The sequence below is a fragment of the Mugil cephalus genome, chromosome 14 (genome assembly GCF_022458985.1).
Source record: "Mugil cephalus isolate CIBA_MC_2020 chromosome 14, CIBA_Mcephalus_1.1, whole genome shotgun sequence".
NCBI lineage: Eukaryota > Metazoa > Chordata > Actinopteri > Mugiliformes > Mugilidae > Mugil > Mugil cephalus.
The window spans coordinates 22,717,396-22,739,642 of record NC_061783.1 but is presented as its reverse complement, the minus strand read 5'-3'; the positions used below and the strand labels follow the sequence as shown (position 1 = coordinate 22,739,642).

Below are 22,247 nucleotides of genomic sequence, written 5' to 3'. Positions count from 1 at the left end.
CACATGCATGTAAACGCACTGAGCGAGGGGACGAAGTCTGGTCTGTCTTTATCAAGTGAAGCTTCTCCAACAAAGATATTACAAGAAGGAAGTGGAACCACTGTGGAGGGTAACGTAGTAAATGCAACTTCTGCTAACGTTGCATTAGCTAGTGGTTAGCATTAGCATGGATAAAAAAAAAAACTCCAGCTAACATTGTGACGTCACAGTCAGTGCGTTTACATGCACGTGAAAAAAAAAATTAAGTGCATGTAAACACGTTACTCGGATTAAAATCGGAGTTCTCATTATCAGATTGAAACACCCAGATAATGCGATTGAATCGTAGTTTTTAATCGGATAATACGTGTGCGCATGCTCCACGACCACTGCGCTGGAGTGTGACCCAGGAACAAACACGTCCAAGAAAGCCGATCATAGAAGAAGAAGAATAAGAAGAGAAACGGAGCCGTCTGATCTTACCTGCACCGGAAGTAGCGCAAACATTACGTACAAGATTAAAAAATGTACTATTATCCGTCTGGTTGTTGTTTGAAATGTCGGTCTGACACATGAACGACTCTAGTTTATTATATCACGTAATAGATCAACCCGGAAATCGGGCCGTATTAACGTGGTATTATCCCGCTGAAAAGACACGTATCGCCACCTAGTGTGGAGGAGGAGAACAGTTATTAGATTTTCTTGCGCTGCATGTAAACTGGGGCAAGGACTGTAGTCAGAAAGTAGAGTTTAGAGCATAGATCGATATGGTCTATAGACCATATATAGTCGAGGCTGTACAGGGGTAAACCTTCCTTGATGGATTTTTAACGAAAGCCTAATAATATGTATTTTTTTAGAGATGTGTCTTTCCTGCTGCTGCTCAAGATTTAATTTGATTATTTCTAATACACCTACAGAAAAGGTTTTGTCAAGTTAAACCAGCAGACGTCACATCACATCACATCACATAGTGATGAATCGCTCCAACTTCCAGCTGTCTCTGTATCGTCCCACGATGAAATCCAGGAAACCAGACACCAGATACATCCACTAGATTCTGTCCTGGAGCAAAACCTTGAAACACACCAGGGCTCCAGTGAGAGTTCATAAAACGTCTTAAATAGTTTTATTCAAAATCCTGACATATTTACATATATTTGACAGCATTTATAGTGCATTTTTCTTCCTCTTTCAAGTTTTACATATCAGGTTATAGTTTTGGCTTAAACACGAGGGGGGGGACTGAGGGTTGGACACACTGTTTGAATATTTACAGCCAAAGACACAAGAATTAACAAAAAAAAAAAAAAGAAAAGAAACTAAAGCATTCACCAAAGGCGAGAGTAAGCAAGTCTTAATGTTAAGTTTTTTTTTTTTTTTACACGTTGACATTCAGACTACAGTGTATGAAGTCTAATTAACACAGAGACGTGCATTTGGCCCACTATCACTCAAAGTGCTGCTCCAAAAAGGGAACATGTCGCGCGATATCAACGGGCCGACGTTGGTCGTGGTCCTGATGCGGGGGGGGGGACGTTCAGTCGCCGCGGTAACGACGTACACCCCTTTCCAGCAGAGAGAGAGTTGGACTCGGGATAGTGTGAGTTTAACTCAGAGGGGACGAGGGATTAAAATAAGATCCTTTATAAACAAAGTGTTAAGTGACGGTCGAGAAAGTGCTATAAGTACGTATTTACAACGAACAATGGGATGCCCCCAATAAAATCATTTTAATTACGCTCGGATGTATTTTACATGTACAAAAACCCCTTTTGTTACAAAAGACATGAAAGTGCAGCTACAAACAGTTTGGTCCGTTTTCACATGTCTCTGAGCATGTGCATGAGTGTGTGTCTGTGTCAGAAATAGGCAGGATCAAGTAGTCACAAGTAAGTAGCCGTACACAAGTAAATCTCACCCTAAGCCACCCGGTTGCCGAGGAGACGTCAGCGTTACCGCGGTGACGTGTCAGAGGTGCAGGTTAACCTGAATCGATGCGTCCCAGTAACGTGTCTTATGTAACAGCTCTATCCGCTGTCACAAAGACAGAAGTTTACATAAAACATTTTTACATTTAGTTGCTTTATACCACAAAAGCATGTTGTTATTAATCTTTCTACAAAAAAAAAACCTTTGTGGAGTTTTCAATATGAAATACTAATATAAAAACAGTCTGCCATGATCTCTTTGCAAAACCAACATCGTTACATCTCCCCACATTTGACCAGAACTGTAAAAACAAACAACGTCCTTCAGACGAACATGCCCGCTCACACACCGAAAACAAGCAGACCCGGGCGGGTTAATGGCAACCAGCAACCTTCGGACCTGCTTTGAAAGGAAGGAAATCCTATTATGTGTTCTGGATCCGCCCGAGCAGCCGCGGTCATGACCACGCAGCCATTAAATCCCACGGCCAGCGCTCGCTCACTTCTCTCCTGCTGGGAGCGTCGGGGCGAGGGTGTGACGGTGTAGGCGGAGAAGGCAGAAAAGATCGGAAAGGAATGGCAAAAAGAAAAAGGAAAAGTAAGTCCTTGCTCTGCCAGATGCTCGAGGCCGAGCTCGTATAATGAAGTTTTGCAGACCTACATGATGAAACACCAGAGCAAGAGATGAAATTAATTGATCCGTGACCAAATATATACTTTTCCACTCTCCAGCCTTTTTTATTTTTTCTTATAATCAGTTATTTGGTAACGTCGGTCCTACAGCTTTGGGCGGTGGGGGGTTCATCGGTGCTTCCTCAGTGGCAGGGGTCAAAGGGAAGCTCATCGAGTCCTCCGTGAAGCTCCAGCAGTTCCTCCGACCAGGACATGACGTCGCCGACGAGGTGGCCTTCACAGGTCGCCTGGGCGTAGATCTCGCTGGGCGTCAGGACTCTGGACCAGAACTGGAGGTCCGACAGCTCCCCCATGAAGGACTGAGAAACGTCGAAGCGGCCTCCCATCGTGTCCTGCAGAGAGAGAACGAAAGAACAGAAATGTGAGATTTAAAAAAAAACAGCATAAAAGTCAGGATTAGAAAAACGTTTCACTCTCAGTTGATCTGTTCAGTAGGAAAATATTAGCTCCTAAAAACCATGTAAACTCTGGTTGGAAGAAATCCGTTCGTTTTGAGCTTGTTTGCTCCACGTGGACTAAACATCAGGTTGAGGAGTTTCCAGGAGAATCAGAAACATGGAGGTAGAAAAACAAAGATCAACCGAAGCTGGAATCCATGTGGACAGAGAAGATGGAGACATCTTCTTCTACTGAATCGATTTAGTGCTGTAAATAAAGTTCCTTCCTCTGTTTCCTGCAGATGTGACGCTGTGCAGCAGCAGAATCACTTCGTCAGTGTGTTACGATAATAATAATAAAATGTGAACACACACATCTGAGGAGATATTTGCAGAATTCGGGCTGTTGCTTCTCACAGCTTCACATAAATTAGCATTTTAGATAGTAGATAACACCCTGATAGCAATGATATCATGCACACAGAAGCAAATGACTTTAACTGGACCAGGAGTTTATAGAAATATCACAAAGAAAACATATTCTACAAAGGTTCTAGTAAAAATAGAACCAGACTATTTATTTTAAAGTGGGAATAATTGGGTTTTCACCTCTACCAAAGGGAATCTGTTTAAAGAATTCTACTCGATCCCACTACAGGAGACACTGTGCACACAGTTTAACCTTTGGCCGTTCCATTTAACCGCTACATCATTGAATTTTACTATTGTGCACATTAAAGAATCCATAAAAATCTGTCCACCATATTGCTGTGGTGGACGCAAGACATTCTACACCAAAATATAGATTTCTGCACATGCATCAGGATTATGTCATTAATTCAGTCTGAGGCAGGATTATCCATGTGAACGTAGTTACTGAAGCGATGTTGCAGAAGTTGCCTCTCACAGCTGCATATAAATGAAGATATTAAATAGCAGAAAGCACCCTGATAGCAATGACATCATGTGCACAGGTGCAACTGGACTCATTCAGAATTCAGCAAGAGTTTATAGAAAACAGCATAAATGCAAATACTCTACAAATGTTTTTAGTAAAAATACAACCATGAGTTTGGATATTTGGATAACCATAAAATACTCAAAGCTAAACCAAATACTAAAACCAAAATACTAAAAGCTAAATACTCAAAATTTTACTAAATCTGATTAAAACAGTCTATTGGTTCCCACTACAGGAGACAATGTGTGGACAGTTTACACCATCCACTTCTAACAACTGTGCACATTATAGAATCCATACAAAGTTTATATTGTCCTCATATTGCTGTTTAACTCCACAGGGAATCAAGTCACTAAGGAATGTTATGATTTGTCAGTTTGAGGTAATATTATCCAGGTAAATGAAGTAATGACCACACAGACGTACACATGAGAGCCTAAAGTCTAACAGTACCTGCTCCTGGCCCAGGATGAAGACGCCCCCTGGTTTGACGGAATGCCAGGGCGACAGGTTCTGCCCCGAGCCTTTCTTCACGCCGTCCTGGTAGGCCTCCCACACGCCGTCACGTGTTGCCCATGTCACGCACACATGATGCCACTTCCCGTCTGTCATGGTTACGGGCAAAGTCACGGCCTGAAGGGGCAGAGACACGTAGGCAGGTTAAATGAGTTGTGATTTGCCAAACGTCTTTTAGAGACTCAGGTCTGAGAGGAGGTGATGGGATGACCTAGAAAAATGTTACAAGAATGCAGCCTCCTCAGGGCCTGAGGCAATTAATCCCCACAAACTCACAAAAACTGAGTGTTTGAGACTGAGATTAATCTGAATGTGAACATCATTTAACTGTGTCATCCATCAGTTTGGTGACTGCCAAGTAGTGTGACTTACAGTCAGCAAACAAGACGCGTTATCCCTCACAGTAATGTCACTCCTGCAGATAATTAGGCCAGACAATTACAATAATCAGATTAATTGCTTTGTTGGTTTGTTTGCTGAGCTCACTGCACGCAGTTCTGGGGCACGCGAGGAGAAAAACAAACATCTCTCACTGGCGGAGAATGAAAGATTAGGAAAATAATACAATAATTAAATAATTTGTGTGCGAACAAATGTCTTGTTTGTGTCATTAAAACTGAGAGTTACACAGTTCTTCTCAGGGAGGAACAACCGGAAAGATAATTAAAGCCTCCATCATGCACACAGAAGAAAAAGAAGCCCAGACTAAAACTAAAACCACTCAATAGAACATTCAAGTTGTTTGTTGATGTTTTAAGCAGAACATTTTACTGTACTGTGCGTTTTATGGATTCAGACTGGTGGAGTGAGAAGAACTCACTTAGTATCAGTATCACTAACACTGAGCACGTCCTATAAATATTCAGGCATCAGTGAGTTCACACATTGATTATATTTGCAGTAAAATACAACAACACATTTATTTTCTAAGGAGACTAAGGTCTTTCGGCGCAAGAAAACTTATTTTGTTACTGTTTTTTTCAGTCTATTGCGTTTGTTATGCAGTCTGGAGCTGATGCAGGGTACAGTCGTCACTCAGTGCAACTTAAAGCTCGACTAATTCTGATAAATAAAGTTATCAGTCAACTGCATAAATCAAGTACAGCTCCAAAACCATCAGGTCTGTATATGAATGACCCTGGTCTCTGTAGATAAGCACGACTTCAGAGAGATTTAGCAATGATATCACGCATACTGGGTCAAATTGTGTCAAATTTTAATTCTTAAAAGGCCATATAATTACCAAATACAACCAATTATTCCTACAGGAGGCAATGTGCACAAAAATACAAACTTTGGCCATTTTATTTATCCTCTGCATCATCAAATTCTACTATTGTGCCCATGATAGAATCCACAAGAATATTGATTGTTGTTGCTTTGCTCCGTACTCGCTTTGTTGTGACAAAAATATTGTTGAAACACGGCAGAACCACTTATACTGTATAATTTGATTATACCCAAGTTTTGTCTTTTTTGTCTTATTACTGATCATTTCTCCGGTGAGTCTCTACAGAAAGTGTCTGAATCTCAGGATTTAGGCCACGTTTCAGCACCACAGTAGTTTTACCTTGTCATGGATCAGCAGCTCCATGGGGTTGGTGCCCCATTCAATGAGCACCACCTCGTTGGCTTGGCCGGGTACCGCGTAGGAGAAGGGCGTGCCCAGGCCGGGACCCGCCCCCGCCTTCAGCCTCAGGCAGATGGTCATGGCGAAGATCTCGGTGACCACCGACCGCTTCATCCTGGCGTACATGTGGCTGGTCCTCATGGGGAAGTCAAGCAGGAAGGCACTGGGACTCTTTAGCTTCTTGTGGGGTCCTGGTGACACAGAGATTCATGCTGTTCACATTTAAAGAACAATTGTACCAGTTGCCTGAAGCTAACGTGTCATTAATGCAATATTCTAATGACTTAGATTTATTGTCATTCAACAAACGCACCATCGGTGCATATATTAAATGAAATTTAATTACCTTTCATTACCTTGGCTCACAACTAATGATTTAATGCTCATGATTGGTGTATTTTACTTCCTGTTATCGAGCCATCCATCTATTATCTATCACCATGGATAAGGGGAGGTGGGGTAGACCCTGGACAGGTCACAAGTCTGTCACAGGGCTAAAACACAACGACAAATAACCATTCACACTCACATGCAAAACCAATTTAGGATCACCAATTAACCTAACGAGCATGTCTTTGCAATGTGGACAAATCGCCATGTACCTATATACCATAACCCTATGTATGGGTCCCCAAAAAGATGTCACCCAAAAATTGTACCTATTGACTCCAAATGACCTGAAACATGTTCCTAGCAACATTCTGGGGCCTGATTTTGGCCTCCATGCTTCATTCCATTCATTTCCTATGGGGAGACTTTGAGCTTAAATAACTTATTGAACAGAAGGTCCTAGAGACTTGGAAACGTGATAAATCAGACATAACGGGAGGAAACCGAAGCCCAGAATCAGCTGGGATCCTTGCAACAGATTTCAGCTTCCTGCTCTGTTATTGTCTCTAGATATAAATAAAAGCCACTTAAGAGCAGCCCACAGGTAGAAAAAAAAAAAGATAAAGCAAAACAGGTTTAATCAGAAAAATAACCAAAGCAATGCAATCTAACTGTGATCTCCTGGGATTTTTTTGAGACAGAAATGTAATTTATGGTTGGATGATCACTGAATTACACGGATTCCCAGAGGCCTCTGTTCTAATCAGGCACTACAAGGCAGTGCTACGTTATGTTTAGATGCTCAGAGAACTGTGTGTGTGTTCATACCGTGATTGTGGTGGATTTGACCGAGCACCGTTTCCAGTTTGCTGTGGCCGGCGCTCTGCACACTCCTGTCTTTGCTGCTGACAGGCAGCCGCCGCGGGGAATGGCCGCCATCGTGACGGTCGTGGTGGTCGGTGTCGTGATGTCCGTGGTGGTCGTCATGGTGATCGTCATGGTGGTCGTCATGGTGGTCGTCGTGATGGTCGTCGTGGTGGTCGTCGTGGTGATCGTTGTGGTGATCGTCGTGGTAGTCGCTGTGGAGGCTGCCGTGGCGACCGTGACCGCGACCGTGGTTCCAGTCGTAGTGGTGGTCGAAGTGGCGGTCGTAGTGGTGATCGCGATGGCGACTGTGGTGACCACTGTTAGGGTTGTACCTGCTGCTGCCGCCGCTGCCGCTGCTGCCGTGGCGACTGCTGTGATGCCCGCTGTGATGGTCGTCGCGGTGACCGCCGCCGTGGTGGCTGTTGCCACGGTGGTCGTCGTGATGGTCGTCGTAGTGCCTGCTTCCGTGGTGGTCGTCATGGTGGTCGTCGTGGTGGTCGTCGTGATGGTCGTCGTGGTGGTCGTCGTGGCGGTCGTCGTGGTGGTCGTTATGGTGACCGTAGTCGTGGTGGTCTCTGTAGTAGCTGTGCAGCTGCTCCTCCAGAGCGTTGATCTTCCGCTGGAGGAGTTCCCTCAGGGAGCTGGAGTAAGAGCTGGAGGAGTTCCTGGCCTGGAGACACAGAATTAACTTAATTAGCTAAAATATCTACTCACAGCCTCTTAGGAGTGAGAACATCTACCTCTTCTAAATACAGTGTAATCGTAATTCAGATCATAGACCACTTCAGGAACACCTGACATGATGAGGGTTGAGAGTTACCACAACAAACCACCGATGAGCGGGGATCTTTCAAAATCAATGTTGTGTCAAAGAAACTCATTAATAAAAAGAGTAGCATCTAAATAAAAGTACTGAATAGACAGAGTTTGCTCTAGTGCTTCAGTTTGACCTTAAGTGCTATGAATTCATTCCTAACAGCTACAGAGTCTAAGGCCATGAGATGAGACTTTCGTTTCCAACATGAAAAAAAAAAACTTTTATGCTTCAAGCACTTTCACAATTTACAAACTGAGCTGAAAGCAAATGTCTGACATGCGGCCAAAGAGCCCCAAGTGCGTTGCAGCAAATTCAATAAGGAAGAATTCTAGTCTGACATTTAGAGTTGCAGGGGGGGAATAGTTTCCACCCCTCCCTGCCCCCACGTCCTCCATCTTCCTCTTCTCGCTTGCTCATCCTCCGCTTCCTCTCCTGCAAAATCCGGCTTTGTTCCCTGCCAGCGCACGCCAAGATTAATAGCCTCGTCAGGAAGGATGAGGCTAATTGGAGGTGAGGCCAGCCAGTGTCCCTCGGTGCGCGGCCTAGAGGCTGGTGGCGTAGACATCCTGTTAGAGGAGGTAGCGACGGAGGGAAAATCCTGGCTCGGCTCTTGTTTTGTCTCACACCTCCGAGGGATCGAGAGGGATTTTTGGCGACGCTTTCCTCGAGCGTATCCGGAGACCACCTGCGCTAATAATGAGGCTTTTACAGGCCGGCGGGCAGCGGGGTTTTAGTGCTGCAATGTGACTCCAGAATCATGAGAAATCTAGCGAGCCGGCAAAAAATGTAGCACGTAATGTTAACAAAATGGAAAAAAACACGATTCTGGAAAACTTTAACCCTAATCCCTAACCCTAACCCTAACAATAACAACATCTGATAACTTCCAGAAAACAAGAACAGGCCTAATTGATGTTATCCAGTCTATTTATATTTATGTTTAAAACCTTGTTTCCGTTTGAAGGACGGCTTCACCCCATCGTGTGATGGGTGTTTTTTAGGGTCAAAGGCAAAGGTTAATCAACTTAGAGCGTCTTCCAGTTTCAGCTGAGCCTCTGCCACTGATATCCAGGAGATCCGGAACAACATCCGCGAATTGGAAACAACATCTTTGATATCAGCCAGGTGTGGGAGGGGAGGTGTGTGTCTGACGGTGACTGGTGTTGTGTGGGTGACACTCGTTGCCTCCAGCTTTTGCTTTTTGCAACAAATTCAGAAACGCCACAATAATAATAAGAAGAAGAAAAAGCACCTTCTAAGCGTCGTGTCCTTGATGAAACAAGTCCCTGTTTCCGTCAGCAGACATTCAAAGCAGCAGTAACTGAGCTTATGACTCTCAGTGACGTAAAGGCACAGTATAACCCCAATTAAGTCAAACCTCTGATCGGCTTCCAACCCCCTGCAACTCTTCTTTGCTGCAAAACTGAATCTGTTTGTGTTGTACAGACCTTGCACCTCCTCATCCTCATCTTCCCCAATTTCCACCTGAAATATCTGAGCTTTAGCTCATATAAGCTTTGATTTAACTTGCGTTGAATGATTTTTATAATATTAGAAAGAAATGCTCAAAAGTATCTGGCGCAGATTTAACAAAGACAATAAAATTAAACGAGAAAGGCCCAAAGCTCTCGGCATGATCGTGGATATTTTAAATAAAACATTGATGTCACGTCTTAAACTGAATCTTGAGTTTATTATAGTTTCAACCTTGATAGGATTCAATGCTGTTACCATGGAAATTGACTTAGGTTAATACAGGCTTTGGAAATACCAACTCATTTGTAAATGTAGATTTATGGCCCCCTACATCCCTGGAGCTGAATGAAAGAACAAAGTGTAGAGGTGGAAAAGTCCCCCAGGGCCCTCAACTCCATTTCACAGTGAAAATAAAGTCATCATTTCTACAAACACTTAACCAGGCTAAGAGCTATAAGGTTCAGTTTGGTATGAGCACAAAAAAAAAGAAAAAAATAGGTCTAGTTTGGAGAAGATCAGATTCAAGTTATAATAAGAAGTATTAATGTTGGAGGGCCACAGTTGTCGTAATAATTGAGCAGCAGTCCAATGATCAAGCCCATTCATGTTTGGTAGACCCATTCATCAGCCCACAACCTCCTCATTATTAGGGAATGTGCTGAGATAACGGCTTCGGCCTCACATGACCAGCGGAGCTCGTTTATTCATTAACTGTAACATGGAGTTGTCTCTTTAATGCACACGTGATCACTTCAATCGCTGCTCAGCCACTTATGTAGAAAGTAGCTGTGATGACTTCACCACCCAAAGAAGCATTTGTTTGCCAATGGCAGCGCAAGTTCATCACGGCAGAGCACAATAGACAAAAAGCTGGCGTATTAACTTTCTTAAGATCTATAAAGTACAACACAAAGGTACAAGCTGAGGAAATGGTTATACACACATATAATGTCCTGATCATGGAACAAACTAGATTTAAATATGTTCCCTGGTAGGTTTTGTCTTCATTTTAGGCATTAACCTCCTGAGACCCTGCGTCCTCATATGGGGACATTAAGTTTTTGGTTTTATTGCAGCTTATTCTGCTTCATTTAAACCCATTGTCCTCATTAGTGGACACTTTAGTCTGCAATGTAGTGGTAGCAAAGGTTAAAACTTATTTATTTATGTTTATTAAAGTTTCATTTAAAGTTTCAAAATTAAATTTAACAAATTAGCATTTTTTGCTAATTAGCAAGTACTCGTTTGAGGACGTTGGGACTTCATTGTTCAGCCATGTTCAAGTATTAAAATAAACAGTTTTGGATTTTGTCACACATTGGCTTCTTCTTTATAATATAAATAAAGAAATAATCCCAGTGTCCACATATGAGGACATTGCTTTTTTCAAAAAACATATACTTCCTGTTCAAAGAAGATGCTTAGTTTTAATACTTCTAAGGTCCTACTGATCCCAAATACCTTGGAGGATTTAAAAATGCATACCAAAATAAAAGCTCGGGTCTCAGGATTCTTACAAATGCAATACAAAATGACTTCAGTGCTTACCTGCAAGCTCTCCAGCCTCTCTTTGAGCGTCTGCAGGGTTTTTCCAGTCTGCTCTGGGGAGAAGGAGTTGTGTTTGCCGTGTGACGAGCTCTTCCTGTGGTGGGTGTCCGTCCTGTGGCTGCCGTGGGAGTAGTGGCGATCGCTGCCGTGATGCGTCGAAGGCCCGTGGTGCAAGGACGACGGCCCGTGGTGGCCGCCGTGATGCTCGTCGTGGTCGTCATGGTGGCCGTCGTTGTCATGATGTGTGTCGTGGTGGTTGTCGTGGTGGGGGTCGTGGTGGCTGTCGCGATGCCCGGTGCTGTGGTGACCCCCGAAGCCCTCACACAAGGTGAGCTTGGCCGTCAGCTCCCTGATCGTCTCCCGCTGGTCCAGGATGGTTTCCTTCTGCCTCACCAGGCTCTCGCGCAGGTGCAAGATGGTGGCTTTGGCCTCGTCGGACATCATGACCCTCCGGTTGCCGCCGCCGCCGGGGCCGCCGCTCTGCCCGTTACCGCTCGGCCCATGGGGCACGCTGGGCGGTGAAAAGCAACTGGGGTCTGCCTCAGGAGGAACAGGGGTGCACACAAATTTGGGGCTAATGCCATAATCGTATTCTATGCCAGGTAAACTACCTGCTGCTGTTGCACACGACAGGAAGTAGTAAAAAATTAGAGAGCGAATGGGCGAAAAGGGGACGACAAACCCCAGAGAGGCTCCAACCCATTGCTGGTGTCTCGCAGACAAAAGCATGAGGCTCAGAGGACTGACATCTCTGGCCATGTTTGATTACAGTCCAAATTTCTCTTCGATAAAAGTCCAAAGTCCACCCAGGCTTTAACTTTGTTGTGATCAACACCATGTATGGGAGTCATTGGCGTTGGGTTGGAAAATGTTGGGGCAAATCATATCAACAAGTGAAGTGTGGATGAAATCTTGTATCCGGTGGCATAAATTCCTTTTTAGACTCCAACAAAACTCTTTGACTCTGCAGGTTGGTCTTGTAGACAAACAGTTACTCAAGGTTACTTGTCTCCATAGCTCGTCGGCGAAAGCTCAGGTGATGTTTGCTGACGGTTCTGCCACAGTCTCTGGGGGGGTGAATCGGTGTTGGGCCGCCGCCAGGCAGGTGATCCCTCTCGGCTCCAAGGACCTCCTGTGCTGCTGGGAATAATCCTTTTAACTTCGGCTTCTAAACATCCATCAAATCCCAGAGAGCCCTTACCCGCTGGAGAGACAGACAGAAAAACAAGGTATCAAGAAAACAAGTCAATGGAGAGCGAAGACCCGACTGGAGCTCAGTTTGGACCCGGTGAAGCACAAACTGAAGCACAAATTATCTGCACTGCAACCAACTGGAACGTGTTTGACAAAAGAATGGAAACAGACCTGAAGAAGGCAGATTTAACAGGAAGGAATCTGGGTCACGATCAAATTACAGAGCAGAGAAAACGACCTGCATCATAAACAGTCAACAGCAATTATCTAATCGCTCCTCCGGTCTGTCAGCGCTTCTGGCCTGAGCCAGAGGACTACAGTATAAGTTCAGAGACGCTAGCAGGTGTGCAGACAACACACAGGGGGGAGGACGGCGGGGGTGGGCTCTTAAAGGGCCTCACTGTAATTAGGTTACATCCAATTAATCTGCCCATAAAGCCACAGCCTGGTGGTTCACTTGATGAAAGTGGCTGTTATGTGATATTTCGCCCTGAGGAGTCGGAGGTCGTCCGGCCTCGACCCGGCGAGTTGATGGAGCATTTAAAGAGCTGCACAGTGAGAGGAGTCAGAACGTAAAGAGTCAAGGATCACAATGAAGATTTTAGTGCAGAAGCTTAAATAAACGTCTCTTGTTGTGGTTCTACTTACACTGGCTGCGTTGTTTGATCGTACCTGGAGCTAAACGTCTTTTTGAAACAGGTCCCATGAATATTTTATATCATCTAATTAAATTTGTATTAAAATGCTTCTTATTTGGGTTTAATTTCATCAGTTTGGACATCAGTATTCATACCGTGTATTCTGTCAGGATTCTTGAGTAAGTATAAACTGATTTAAATGCATCACTTATTTTTTATTTTTTTTTGTGCAGGTTCGTGCAACATTTATTCGACTAAATTCATTTTAGAGACAGTACATGAGCAAATTCAGTAACACAAGATGCAAGGTGTAGCAAAGCCAAGACGTTTCATATCGCAGTTTGTTGTACCTTAATTATTTTTATTAAAGTGTAGTATTATTATTAATTAATTAATTAATTTAATTGATTTATTTATTTATTACAGATCCCCATAAGTCCTTTAAGCTATTCTTACGGGGGTCTAAGTATTCACACTTAAAATATAATACGATAGCATACATTTTCATGTTTATTTAAGTACTTTGTACAGTTTCCTATTTTTTTATTATTATTTTTTTTTAATTATGCTTTTATTTTTCATGCTTATGTAAGTGCTTTGTCTTGTACCATTGAGCAAAGTGTCCAGAGTCAAATTCCTTATATGTGCAGACACACTTGGCCAATAAAGCTGATTCTGATACAATCATCATAATTAAAACATAACTAAATAGAAACAAAAATGAAGCAAAAAAGAAACCAAACAACAAAAAATGTTCCACTCTACACACCCAGAACTTCATAATAGACCAACTAACTTTCTCTTATCTTTATAACCAGTTCAGCGTCTTTGACCCCGACCTTCCTGAAGCTCCGTCCTCCTGACAAAAGTGATAAATCTGAAGCTTCACCCAACAACTAAATAGCCGACTTGATGCCATCACCTCTGAATAACACATTCTATGTTGATGAGCTTAGTCTGTGTATTTATGAGAGACTGTGTTGGGGATATTTTCCTATATTGTCCCTTTAAACACCTGTTGCCTGCTCTGAATAAGGGTCAGAGAATAAATGATGCCTTTATTGTTCCAGTCAGGACCACTTTACTTTAGTGGAAGAACCTTTAATTATGTTTGGAACGAGAGTAGCAGCATCACAGACCCCAGAGAAGAACAAAGCCCGGAGGAGCCTCAGCGACACAGGGCTGACATTGATCTGCAGACAAAGCGGCTTGATGGGAACCAGCAAAAGTAGGCAGGCTAAAGCAACTTAAATAGGCGCCTTGAATGAGATTTGCCAATGATGCTTGAGCTGAGCCGTCAGCTGATATGGGCTGGCTTATAGATTAACGACCAGCTGATGAGATGGGCCGAGCTTGACCCCCGCGGCCGTGCACGTCCCCGAGGTGTAAACAGTCTCTCGTTTTCTGATTTTTAAGGAACTGGAATAAAAGTTCAGCTGTTCAGCAGAACTGAAGTTGATGATTTTAGTTCTAACGACGTCTTTTTTTTGTTTTTTTTCTGGCGTCCAGAGCAAAACGTGAACACATCCCAGATCGAACGCCGTAATCTCCCAGCGAAGTCTCCGCTGTCTGATACCTGAGGACAACTTTACTGGAGATTTAGACGACATGATACCTCGCACAGACACGTGGCCTCGCACGCGAGTCTAGAGGAACCACTTTTCAGCACGGTCCTCATTGTTCTCACAGATAAAAGGAGGAAAGTTAACAAGCCAGAGCCCAACACACTTTTCAATTCGCCACAACTTTATACTTGAGGCAAAAACAAAGTATTTTTTTACTGCTGGTATTTATGCAGGAATGTAAAGAAAGTTGTTTCTTCTGCTGTGACTCTATAATCAGATCTGCTCCCAGAGGACCAACAACAGCATATGTGCTGATCCTGATTCATGTGCAATACTCCTCCTCATCCACAACTGCACTGTTGTGTATGTAACTACATGCACATATATATTTATACCTGCAGTCTGCACAGTCTGCATCCCTCTCAACTGTACATATATATATATATATATATAAAAGCTATATATTTTTCCTATTTTTTTGTATATTTTTTGTACTCTATGTTTATCCATATGTACACTGTCTCTGACTGACTGTATCTGCTGCTGTTAGCAATCACAATTTCACCATTGTGGGATAAATAAAGGCATCTTATCTTATCTTATCTTATCTTATCTTATCTTATCTTGTCTGTCATGTACTACGGCCTATTCCTGTTTCCTTTCGTTCTTTTCATTTTAATGCACTGTATTTGATGTTGCCTTTTAACATCTGGCCTGGGACAGTGGATGAGAATTAATTCTGGCTCATTTATGATTTATTGCACCTACAGTTTATAATTTATTAATGTGCATTGTCCCTGACAAATAAATCAAATAAATAAATAGATAAATAAACATTTCAAGGATAAACTTCAATAAATTATGCACGGAAAAAGTTTTTTTTTTTTCATTTAATCACGGTACAAATCATCTTAATTTTATCAACGTCTGGTTTAAAGAAATAAAGAAAAATAAAAAGTTAGTTGTATTTTATGTATTTTACATTTATTTATCTGTGTGTAGTGAGCTGTATTTTTCACTTTCATACTAAAACAGTTAGTTATAAAAATCTGCACAAAACACACCGAGTCTGAGGAAGAGCTGTGACACTACAAGGAAAATACATTTTGATCTCTGAGGAAAATTCTTTCATACCAGCAGCTTTTGTCACATTTCCCAAATGTCATCCTTATCTTTTCCTCTTTTATTTTCAGCCTTTGAATGCTTTAAAGTTCAGAGTGACCCCCCGGTGGAGCCACAGCAGACTATAGATCACCTCCTCCTCCTGCTCCTCCTGCTCCTCCTGCTCCTCTCAGGGGTGACAGACTAATAGGATTGGTTAGATTTAATGCTGTTTAACGAGGGTCCTGGTTCTGCCAGAGGAGCTCGCCCCCACCCACAGAGTCGCAGCCATTGTTGTCACACGTGTCACTGCAGACGAGGAACATGTGCGTTGACGTGCAGCCACCAGCCGATATCACTCATTTTATGTTTTATTTCCTCAAATCGTTCAGTTATTAGAACCAACACGAGTCCTCTCAAAAGGATTCTCCCACAAAAATCTAATATCAGATGACTGTTTTATTCATAAGTTCAGAGAACATTAATAGAGATGTTAAAATGTGCACGCTCATCGCTTCTCAGTCCACTTCCAGCCCCTTCCTATAGGGTCGGCCATGAACTCCTCCCCGTGGGGTCCCGTCCTCCCTGAAAAGTCCCGAGGAGGCCGTGACCTCCCCACACCCTCCCCGTGGCTGTCAGGTGCTCTGAGTCATGTCTGACTGAACATGACCCGAGGTCCGGCGTTGACATCATGTGTCAGAGCTAAAACTATTAGACGCAGTCAGGTGACGAGCTGAGGGACACTTCAAACGGAGGCATGTTCATATCTGACAGCTGACTGACTGAGAGGAGGTGGTGTTAAGGTGCATCACATCTTCTCCCCAGCCGGGATGAGTTCCAGCCCCCGTGGCTCCTTTACAGGACCTGCTGAACCAGGACCAAACCAGCTCTGTTCCTCTGTGCTTTAGTTTATACTTAAAAAATTATCTGACAAATTCTGAGACTCCTCTTATGAGCAATCAACTATTATATCGGCTCATTTTTTAATCTAGGTTTGCTCTGTTAACACTAAACCAATAAAAGTAAACGACTTTCACCTGAAGAAATAATGCAGAATTAAAAGCTGATATGTCTAAAGAAACTTGTAGCAACACTTTAAACTGTTATTTAAACCTCTCTGGTAAAAGGTGCACATTTATTTAGCCTTTACTTAAGCAGTAAAAGCTCCATTATGACTCCTGGGTGATGAGAAACAACCCCAAGTTACATAAGGAGGCAGATTTTATTTGCATAATGAAGCGTTTTAGTTATTTAATAGCATCCTCTTACGTGTGTGTACCCTCCATTATTAAAACGTAGCCTCAGAGTTTCCCCCCGTCTGCACGAGAGACTCATAAAAATAATAAAAACCCTTTAATGTCCTCTCGGCGTGTTCGTCCTGATAAAAGACTCCCATCTGTCTGCATCGGAAAGGAGATATTAAGAGGAAGCGCTTAATGAATTAATGTCTCCAAATATTTGTTTGGGAATTAAAGTGACTTATTATATTCTATGTATTGTTAGTTTGGAGTGAGAGGATCATTGAGTAGAGACAACATGTTGTTTAAGACCATTGTCTGTATATAAATATATAAATATGGACAATGTGTCTCCACTTCCTGTCATCGGTCAAACCGACGCTTTTTTTGTGACTTTGAAGCCAGAGTCTGATCAGTTCGGTCCGAGGGCGGGGCTACGATATTGATGCCCCGCCCACACTTCCTCCAGACTCATTCACGCAGATTATACACGGAACTTACTTTACGGAGCCGTTGGCATGGCAACTAGGAGTCGCCATTACGTCAAACATATCCAAATAATTCTCCCCTGAACAAGCATCGACATTATATTAACGACCTAAAACGACCGAAACCATCCTTGAAAAACAAAGTATTTGACGTGTATTTAGTGTTTTAGTCCCGCCCACTAACATGGAGGAGGTGGAGCTTATGACCTGTACTGCAGCCTCCAGCCGCCAGGGGGAGCTCTATCTGCTTTGGCTTCACTTATGAGTTGCAGTTCTGCCGTCTAGACAGTTTAGAATTGTCTAAAGGTTTGTAAGACTGTGATTTGAGGACATTAAAACCTCTCAGGTCATTAAGGGGAGGGGCTTTTCCTCTACGCTCGGAGCACAGGAATCTAATTATTATCTATGCACGGGAGATTTGTCTTGTAGAAAAATGACCCTTCATAACTCTCTTGTCCCGCTGACTCGCATAATTGCTCCCAGTCCGTCCGCAGTCAATCAGTCAAAGAGGCAGGAAGGTGAAATATGGCCTCGTTAGATTTATGCCTCAGTGTGAGAGTTCCTTGTTTTATATTTCTACAACCTGACAAAGACATTTGCTAATATGACAAAGCTGGTTTTCTTTCAGGATCAACAGCAGACATTTTTCATTTCCTCTTATTTATACCCCCCAAATATGATATGACAGAATACGCAGGTTGCCCTTCTACCACTGGCATCGCTCTTAAGTTGCAGTGAAATTATTAATTTATTTATTTTGCAGATGCAGCGAACACTGTGGAGGATGAGTCATGTAGCAGAGTCATCCGTCTTCCTGTCTCTGCAGAACAGACACCGACTCAATTAAAACCCAACTGAAACAGTTTGAAGAAGAGCCACCGGGGACCTGTTTGAACCCGAAACCCGCCTCCAGCATCCACGCAGCCACAAGCGATCACAGTTTAGAGGTGTTTGGGTCAACAGCCGCTAAGAGCCAGAACGCAGAGAGGCTTTGTTTGCAGGCGCGTGTTTTTATCGCGTAAATCCCCTCAGTCCCTCCCCGATGAAATAAACATGTTTACAGAAACCCATTTTTGTCTAATTCTAATTTCTTCCAAATGCACAGGTGCAACTCACCGGTCTAAGTCGTCCAGAATTAGGGGCGTGGCTTATTTGAGTGACAGACGCGCGTCCTCACAGGTCTCTAGTGATTGCGGATCGATACTGAAATGTCGATATTTCCGATACCAGGTCTTGATGCCCTAATGTCGATTTGATGTCTGATGTCTTTTATTATTATTATTATTATGTCTCTTATTATTTATGGAGCTATGATTTGAAATACACAATTTTTTTTTACCAGACACATTAGGGTGTATTTACACAAAGTATCAGTTTCATAACGTTGCCGATACCAGTCAGAAATTTACTCAGTATTGGATCCGAAAGGAAAACGGTGGAACATCACTACAGGTTCATGCCCTCCATTTAAAAAAAAATAAATAAATTAACTTAACTGGATTAACTGGAATTTAAGAAGAGTCAGACATTGGCAAGATGGTGACGTCCAGAGACACCACACTGAGCTTCAAAACCTGGAGGTACTCACAACAAGTGTGTAAATGATTTGAGAAGATTTACAGACGTTCACATATCTGCTAAACTGCATCGCTGTCTCCTTTTAACATGAAGCAAATTACATGAGGACAGAGGAAACTTCCCAGCAGGACTGAAGTGACTCCCACACTGTAGGTTGTAGCAGCTCCCTCAGGTCAAGAGGTTAACCCACCAGCTGAGTTTACAGTCTGACGGCTTCATCAGACCTCAGCTGGGGGGAGGATGGGGGGGGGGTCACCCTTGTTAGGCTGTCTGTAAAATACTCAGGATTCCCACGGAAAGCTCCTCGACTCAAGTGTCAAGAGTGAAAGTAATGTGACAATGCACTGGCTTAGCGCGAGAGCTGACAGAGGTATCTCGCCGCAGGGAGCTCAGGTTTCCAACCAAACATCAGACCCCCGCCCCCTTCCCTGTGTAAGAGGCGGATCATCTTTAAGCAGAAGACAGAAAGAAAATCCTCAAAAGCGTCACAGATTTTAATTTTAATTTTAAGAGGAAATTTGTCCCGTCCGTCTGCCGGAGGTGGAGCGGGAGCAGGCGTCACGCTTTCCCGCAGGTGAAACTCTGATCTGAAAGGGCGATGGATAAACATTTTGTTTAAGCCGTCGGTGGCTAATGAAGAGGAGTCAAACCAAGGTCTCAGGGCTGCACGTGAGTCTCGAGCACATCAGCACCAAACCAAACGGGAAAGGAGCCAAAGGAGGGTAAACGTGGAGGAAACGAGATCTGCTGCGTCCTGTTGTCCTATGAGTCAAAATTTGACCAGTTTTCAAATGTTTCTTTAACACAAACTCAACCGGTCAAAAGTTTTAGAACAATCCAATATTTCTGTCTTTTCTTTGCAAAAAAAAAATTCATTTGAACCTGTTGTCCTCGTTAGTGGACGTTTTACTCTGCCATCTAGTGGTAGCAAAGGTTAAAACTTAGTTATTTTAACATTTCTAGTTTGATATGACGTGCAAATTTAATTTAACAAATTAGCAATTTTTGCTACTTAGCAAGTACTCGTTTGAGGACGTTGGGACTTCATTGTTTGCAATTCTGTCTTCAGGTATTAAAATAAACAGCTACACACATTGGTGACTTCTTTATAATTTAAATAGTGAAATAATCCCAGTGTCCAGAGGATATTGAAAAAAAAAATACTACTTCCTGTTCCAAAATAAAAGCTCAGGTCTCAGGAGGTTATTGTCTCATTTTACTCTGAAATGAAAGCATGGACCAAATAAACAACTGAAGTTAGAAAATAAATAAATAAAAAATCATGGAATAACCTGAAATATACGTTGGACTCATCACAGTGAACATCTTTGTCTGATTTAACATGTAAACACACGTCTTTCTTTTTGAAATGGAAATCAAATATTTTTCAGAGAATTCTTCCCAGAAACATGTGTGTCACTCCAGTTCATCACAAACCAGCTCCATGGGTTAAAGTCTAGAGACGGGGCCATGGTCCACTCCATGTCTTCAAGCTTCCCATCTAGTTTTCATCCTGAGGTAGTTCTGGTAGAGCTTGGACTAAAGTTTAGGGTCATTATCTTGTTGCAGGATGAAACCCTGTCCAACTGTACCAGAGACACTAAGTGATGTTCTAAAACTTTAGACCGGTTGTGTAGTTTCCTATGAATGTGGGCTGAATTCAGAAAAGTGTGTAATATTTAGTAAATTATTGCAAAGAAGTTGCACAAACGGTCTTTGGTGAAACAACGTTTTGAAGAACGGAACACGGCACGAGACACATGGCCAAGCCTGGCTGCAGGTTTAAAAAGTAAACGTGTGCGTTCATGTGCACGTGCGAAAATCAAAAGTTCAAACGTGCAAGTTGAAAGCGAGTCGTCAAAGATTTGATCTGCACGTGATCTAAAGCTCATCAACGCTGCACCACAAATTAGAGGCACATGCAGAGACACTTCTTCTTGGGGAGGGAGGGGTCAGGGGGGTATGAGGTGATCAGCATCAGGAGGCGGAATGAAAACTTCTACAATTAAACAGTAAAGCAGATGAAATCTCCTCTTAAAGGCCTCATTCTGTTAGAAAATATCAGCGTTCGACACAAACTGACCAGAGCACAACAAATAATGTCTAATAATAATAATAAGTTCTTCCCACTCTGCACAAACTAAACTTCGTTTTCTGCCTTCACACAAAACAGGAAAATGAATAAAGACCAAAGAGAAACACAAAACAATTTCAACCAACTCAACTAGACGCGATTACATCTCTTCAGTGATTCAGATCAGTGTCTTCAGCTCCTCATATGACGCATGTGAGATGTTCTTTTTCCCTCTAGATAATTAACCCTGTTTGCTGAAAAATGCCTCGACTGGACAGTGAATGCATTGATTTCCTGTAGAACAGGTTGATATATATGGAGTAAAAATGTTTTACGTAGAGATGCTGTACATAGAATAGAATAATGTGCAGTTAACGAACAAAAAGTGACGGAAACAAGTCTCCTCTGCTTTGAGCTGCAGACCAGTCGGATAACATCACTCTCTCAGGATCTACTAGGTCACCTGAGCTTTTGTTTCCCACAAAAAAAAAAGTTTTAAAAAGCAACACATGTTTTTGAAGAGAAAGAAAGAAAAGTTTTTCTCACCCGGCTGCAAGTTTGAAGTCCTCTCGCTGGTTAGTCCATTCAGCCACTGATCAGCTTGAGGAGGATTGGCTTTAGGTGGATAATTTTAACTCTCTGAGTCTCTCTCCCTCTCAGAGTCTCTCCCTCCCCATGAACTGATCGATGTATCTGTCTCTGACCTGTTACACTTCACCAACACTTTCATCTTCACTCAGAAGAACAAGCATCTCCAGAAAAAAGTGTGATGAGTGCCTCTGAAGCGGCCCTCCCCAGATTAAACGCCGCTCATTAACACTCAACAGACGTGAATAAACTCATGTAACGGGATTTATTCACTGAAGTCAACACCTTTCTGTGCTCTAAGTCAAACACAAGGCCCGTCATGTGATCTGGGTCTGGATCTGAATCCGCTCCCGTCTCTTTGGCGTCTCAAGCCTTTTTAATTGGAGATTAAGTTGAGCCACTCCTTCCTAGTTACAATATTTAGTGCGTCGGGGAACAACAGAAGAGTCAGAGTGGAAAAGTCCCACATACCTAATTGGCATTTTGACAGACCCACTAATGGTGACAGACAACAACAACAACTAAATATCATCCAGCGAGTGCAGTTTTCCTCCTCCTCCTTCTCCTCTCGCTCTGCTGTCAACTTTGTAATCGAGTCTTAAAGGTGACTCAGATGAATATTAGTTCAGATGTGCAAACTGTTGCATAGAGAGTT

General features: G+C 42.8%; 1 protein-coding gene across 1 annotated transcript; it reads right to left on the bottom strand.

Moving 5' to 3' along the window:
• Nucleotides 1-2,234: 2,234 nt before the first annotated feature.
• Nucleotides 2,235-21,893, bottom strand: LOC125020476 (neuronal pentraxin-1-like). The gene is made up of 6 exons (XM_047605827.1): nucleotides 21,551-21,893; nucleotides 11,129-12,332; nucleotides 7,249-7,957; nucleotides 6,031-6,281; nucleotides 4,398-4,577; nucleotides 2,235-2,938 (listed from the first exon to the last, which is right to left on the bottom strand). Exons 2-6 carry the CDS (start codon nucleotides 11,885-11,887, stop codon nucleotides 2,729-2,731), a joined length of 2,109 nt encoding a protein of 702 aa, XP_047461783.1. The 5' UTR covers nucleotides 11,888-12,332; nucleotides 21,551-21,893; the 3' UTR covers nucleotides 2,235-2,728.
• Nucleotides 21,894-22,247: the final 354 nt, after the last annotated feature.

Bases quoted from the DNA above. Each gene is read 5' to 3' on its own strand.
- LOC125020476 (XM_047605827.1), bottom strand. From the start codon at position 11,887: ATGGCCAGAGATGTCAGTCCTCTGAGCCTCATGCTTTTGTCTGCGAGA. The intron at 6,282-7,248 runs GTATGAACACAC...CTGTGTCACCAG, and splicing joins TCAAATCCACCACAATCACG to GACCCCACAAGAAGCTAAAG. The intron at 2,939-4,397 runs GTACTGTTAGAC...CTCTCTCTGCAG, and splicing joins TCATCCTGGGCCAGGAGCAG to GACACGATGGGAGGCCGCTT.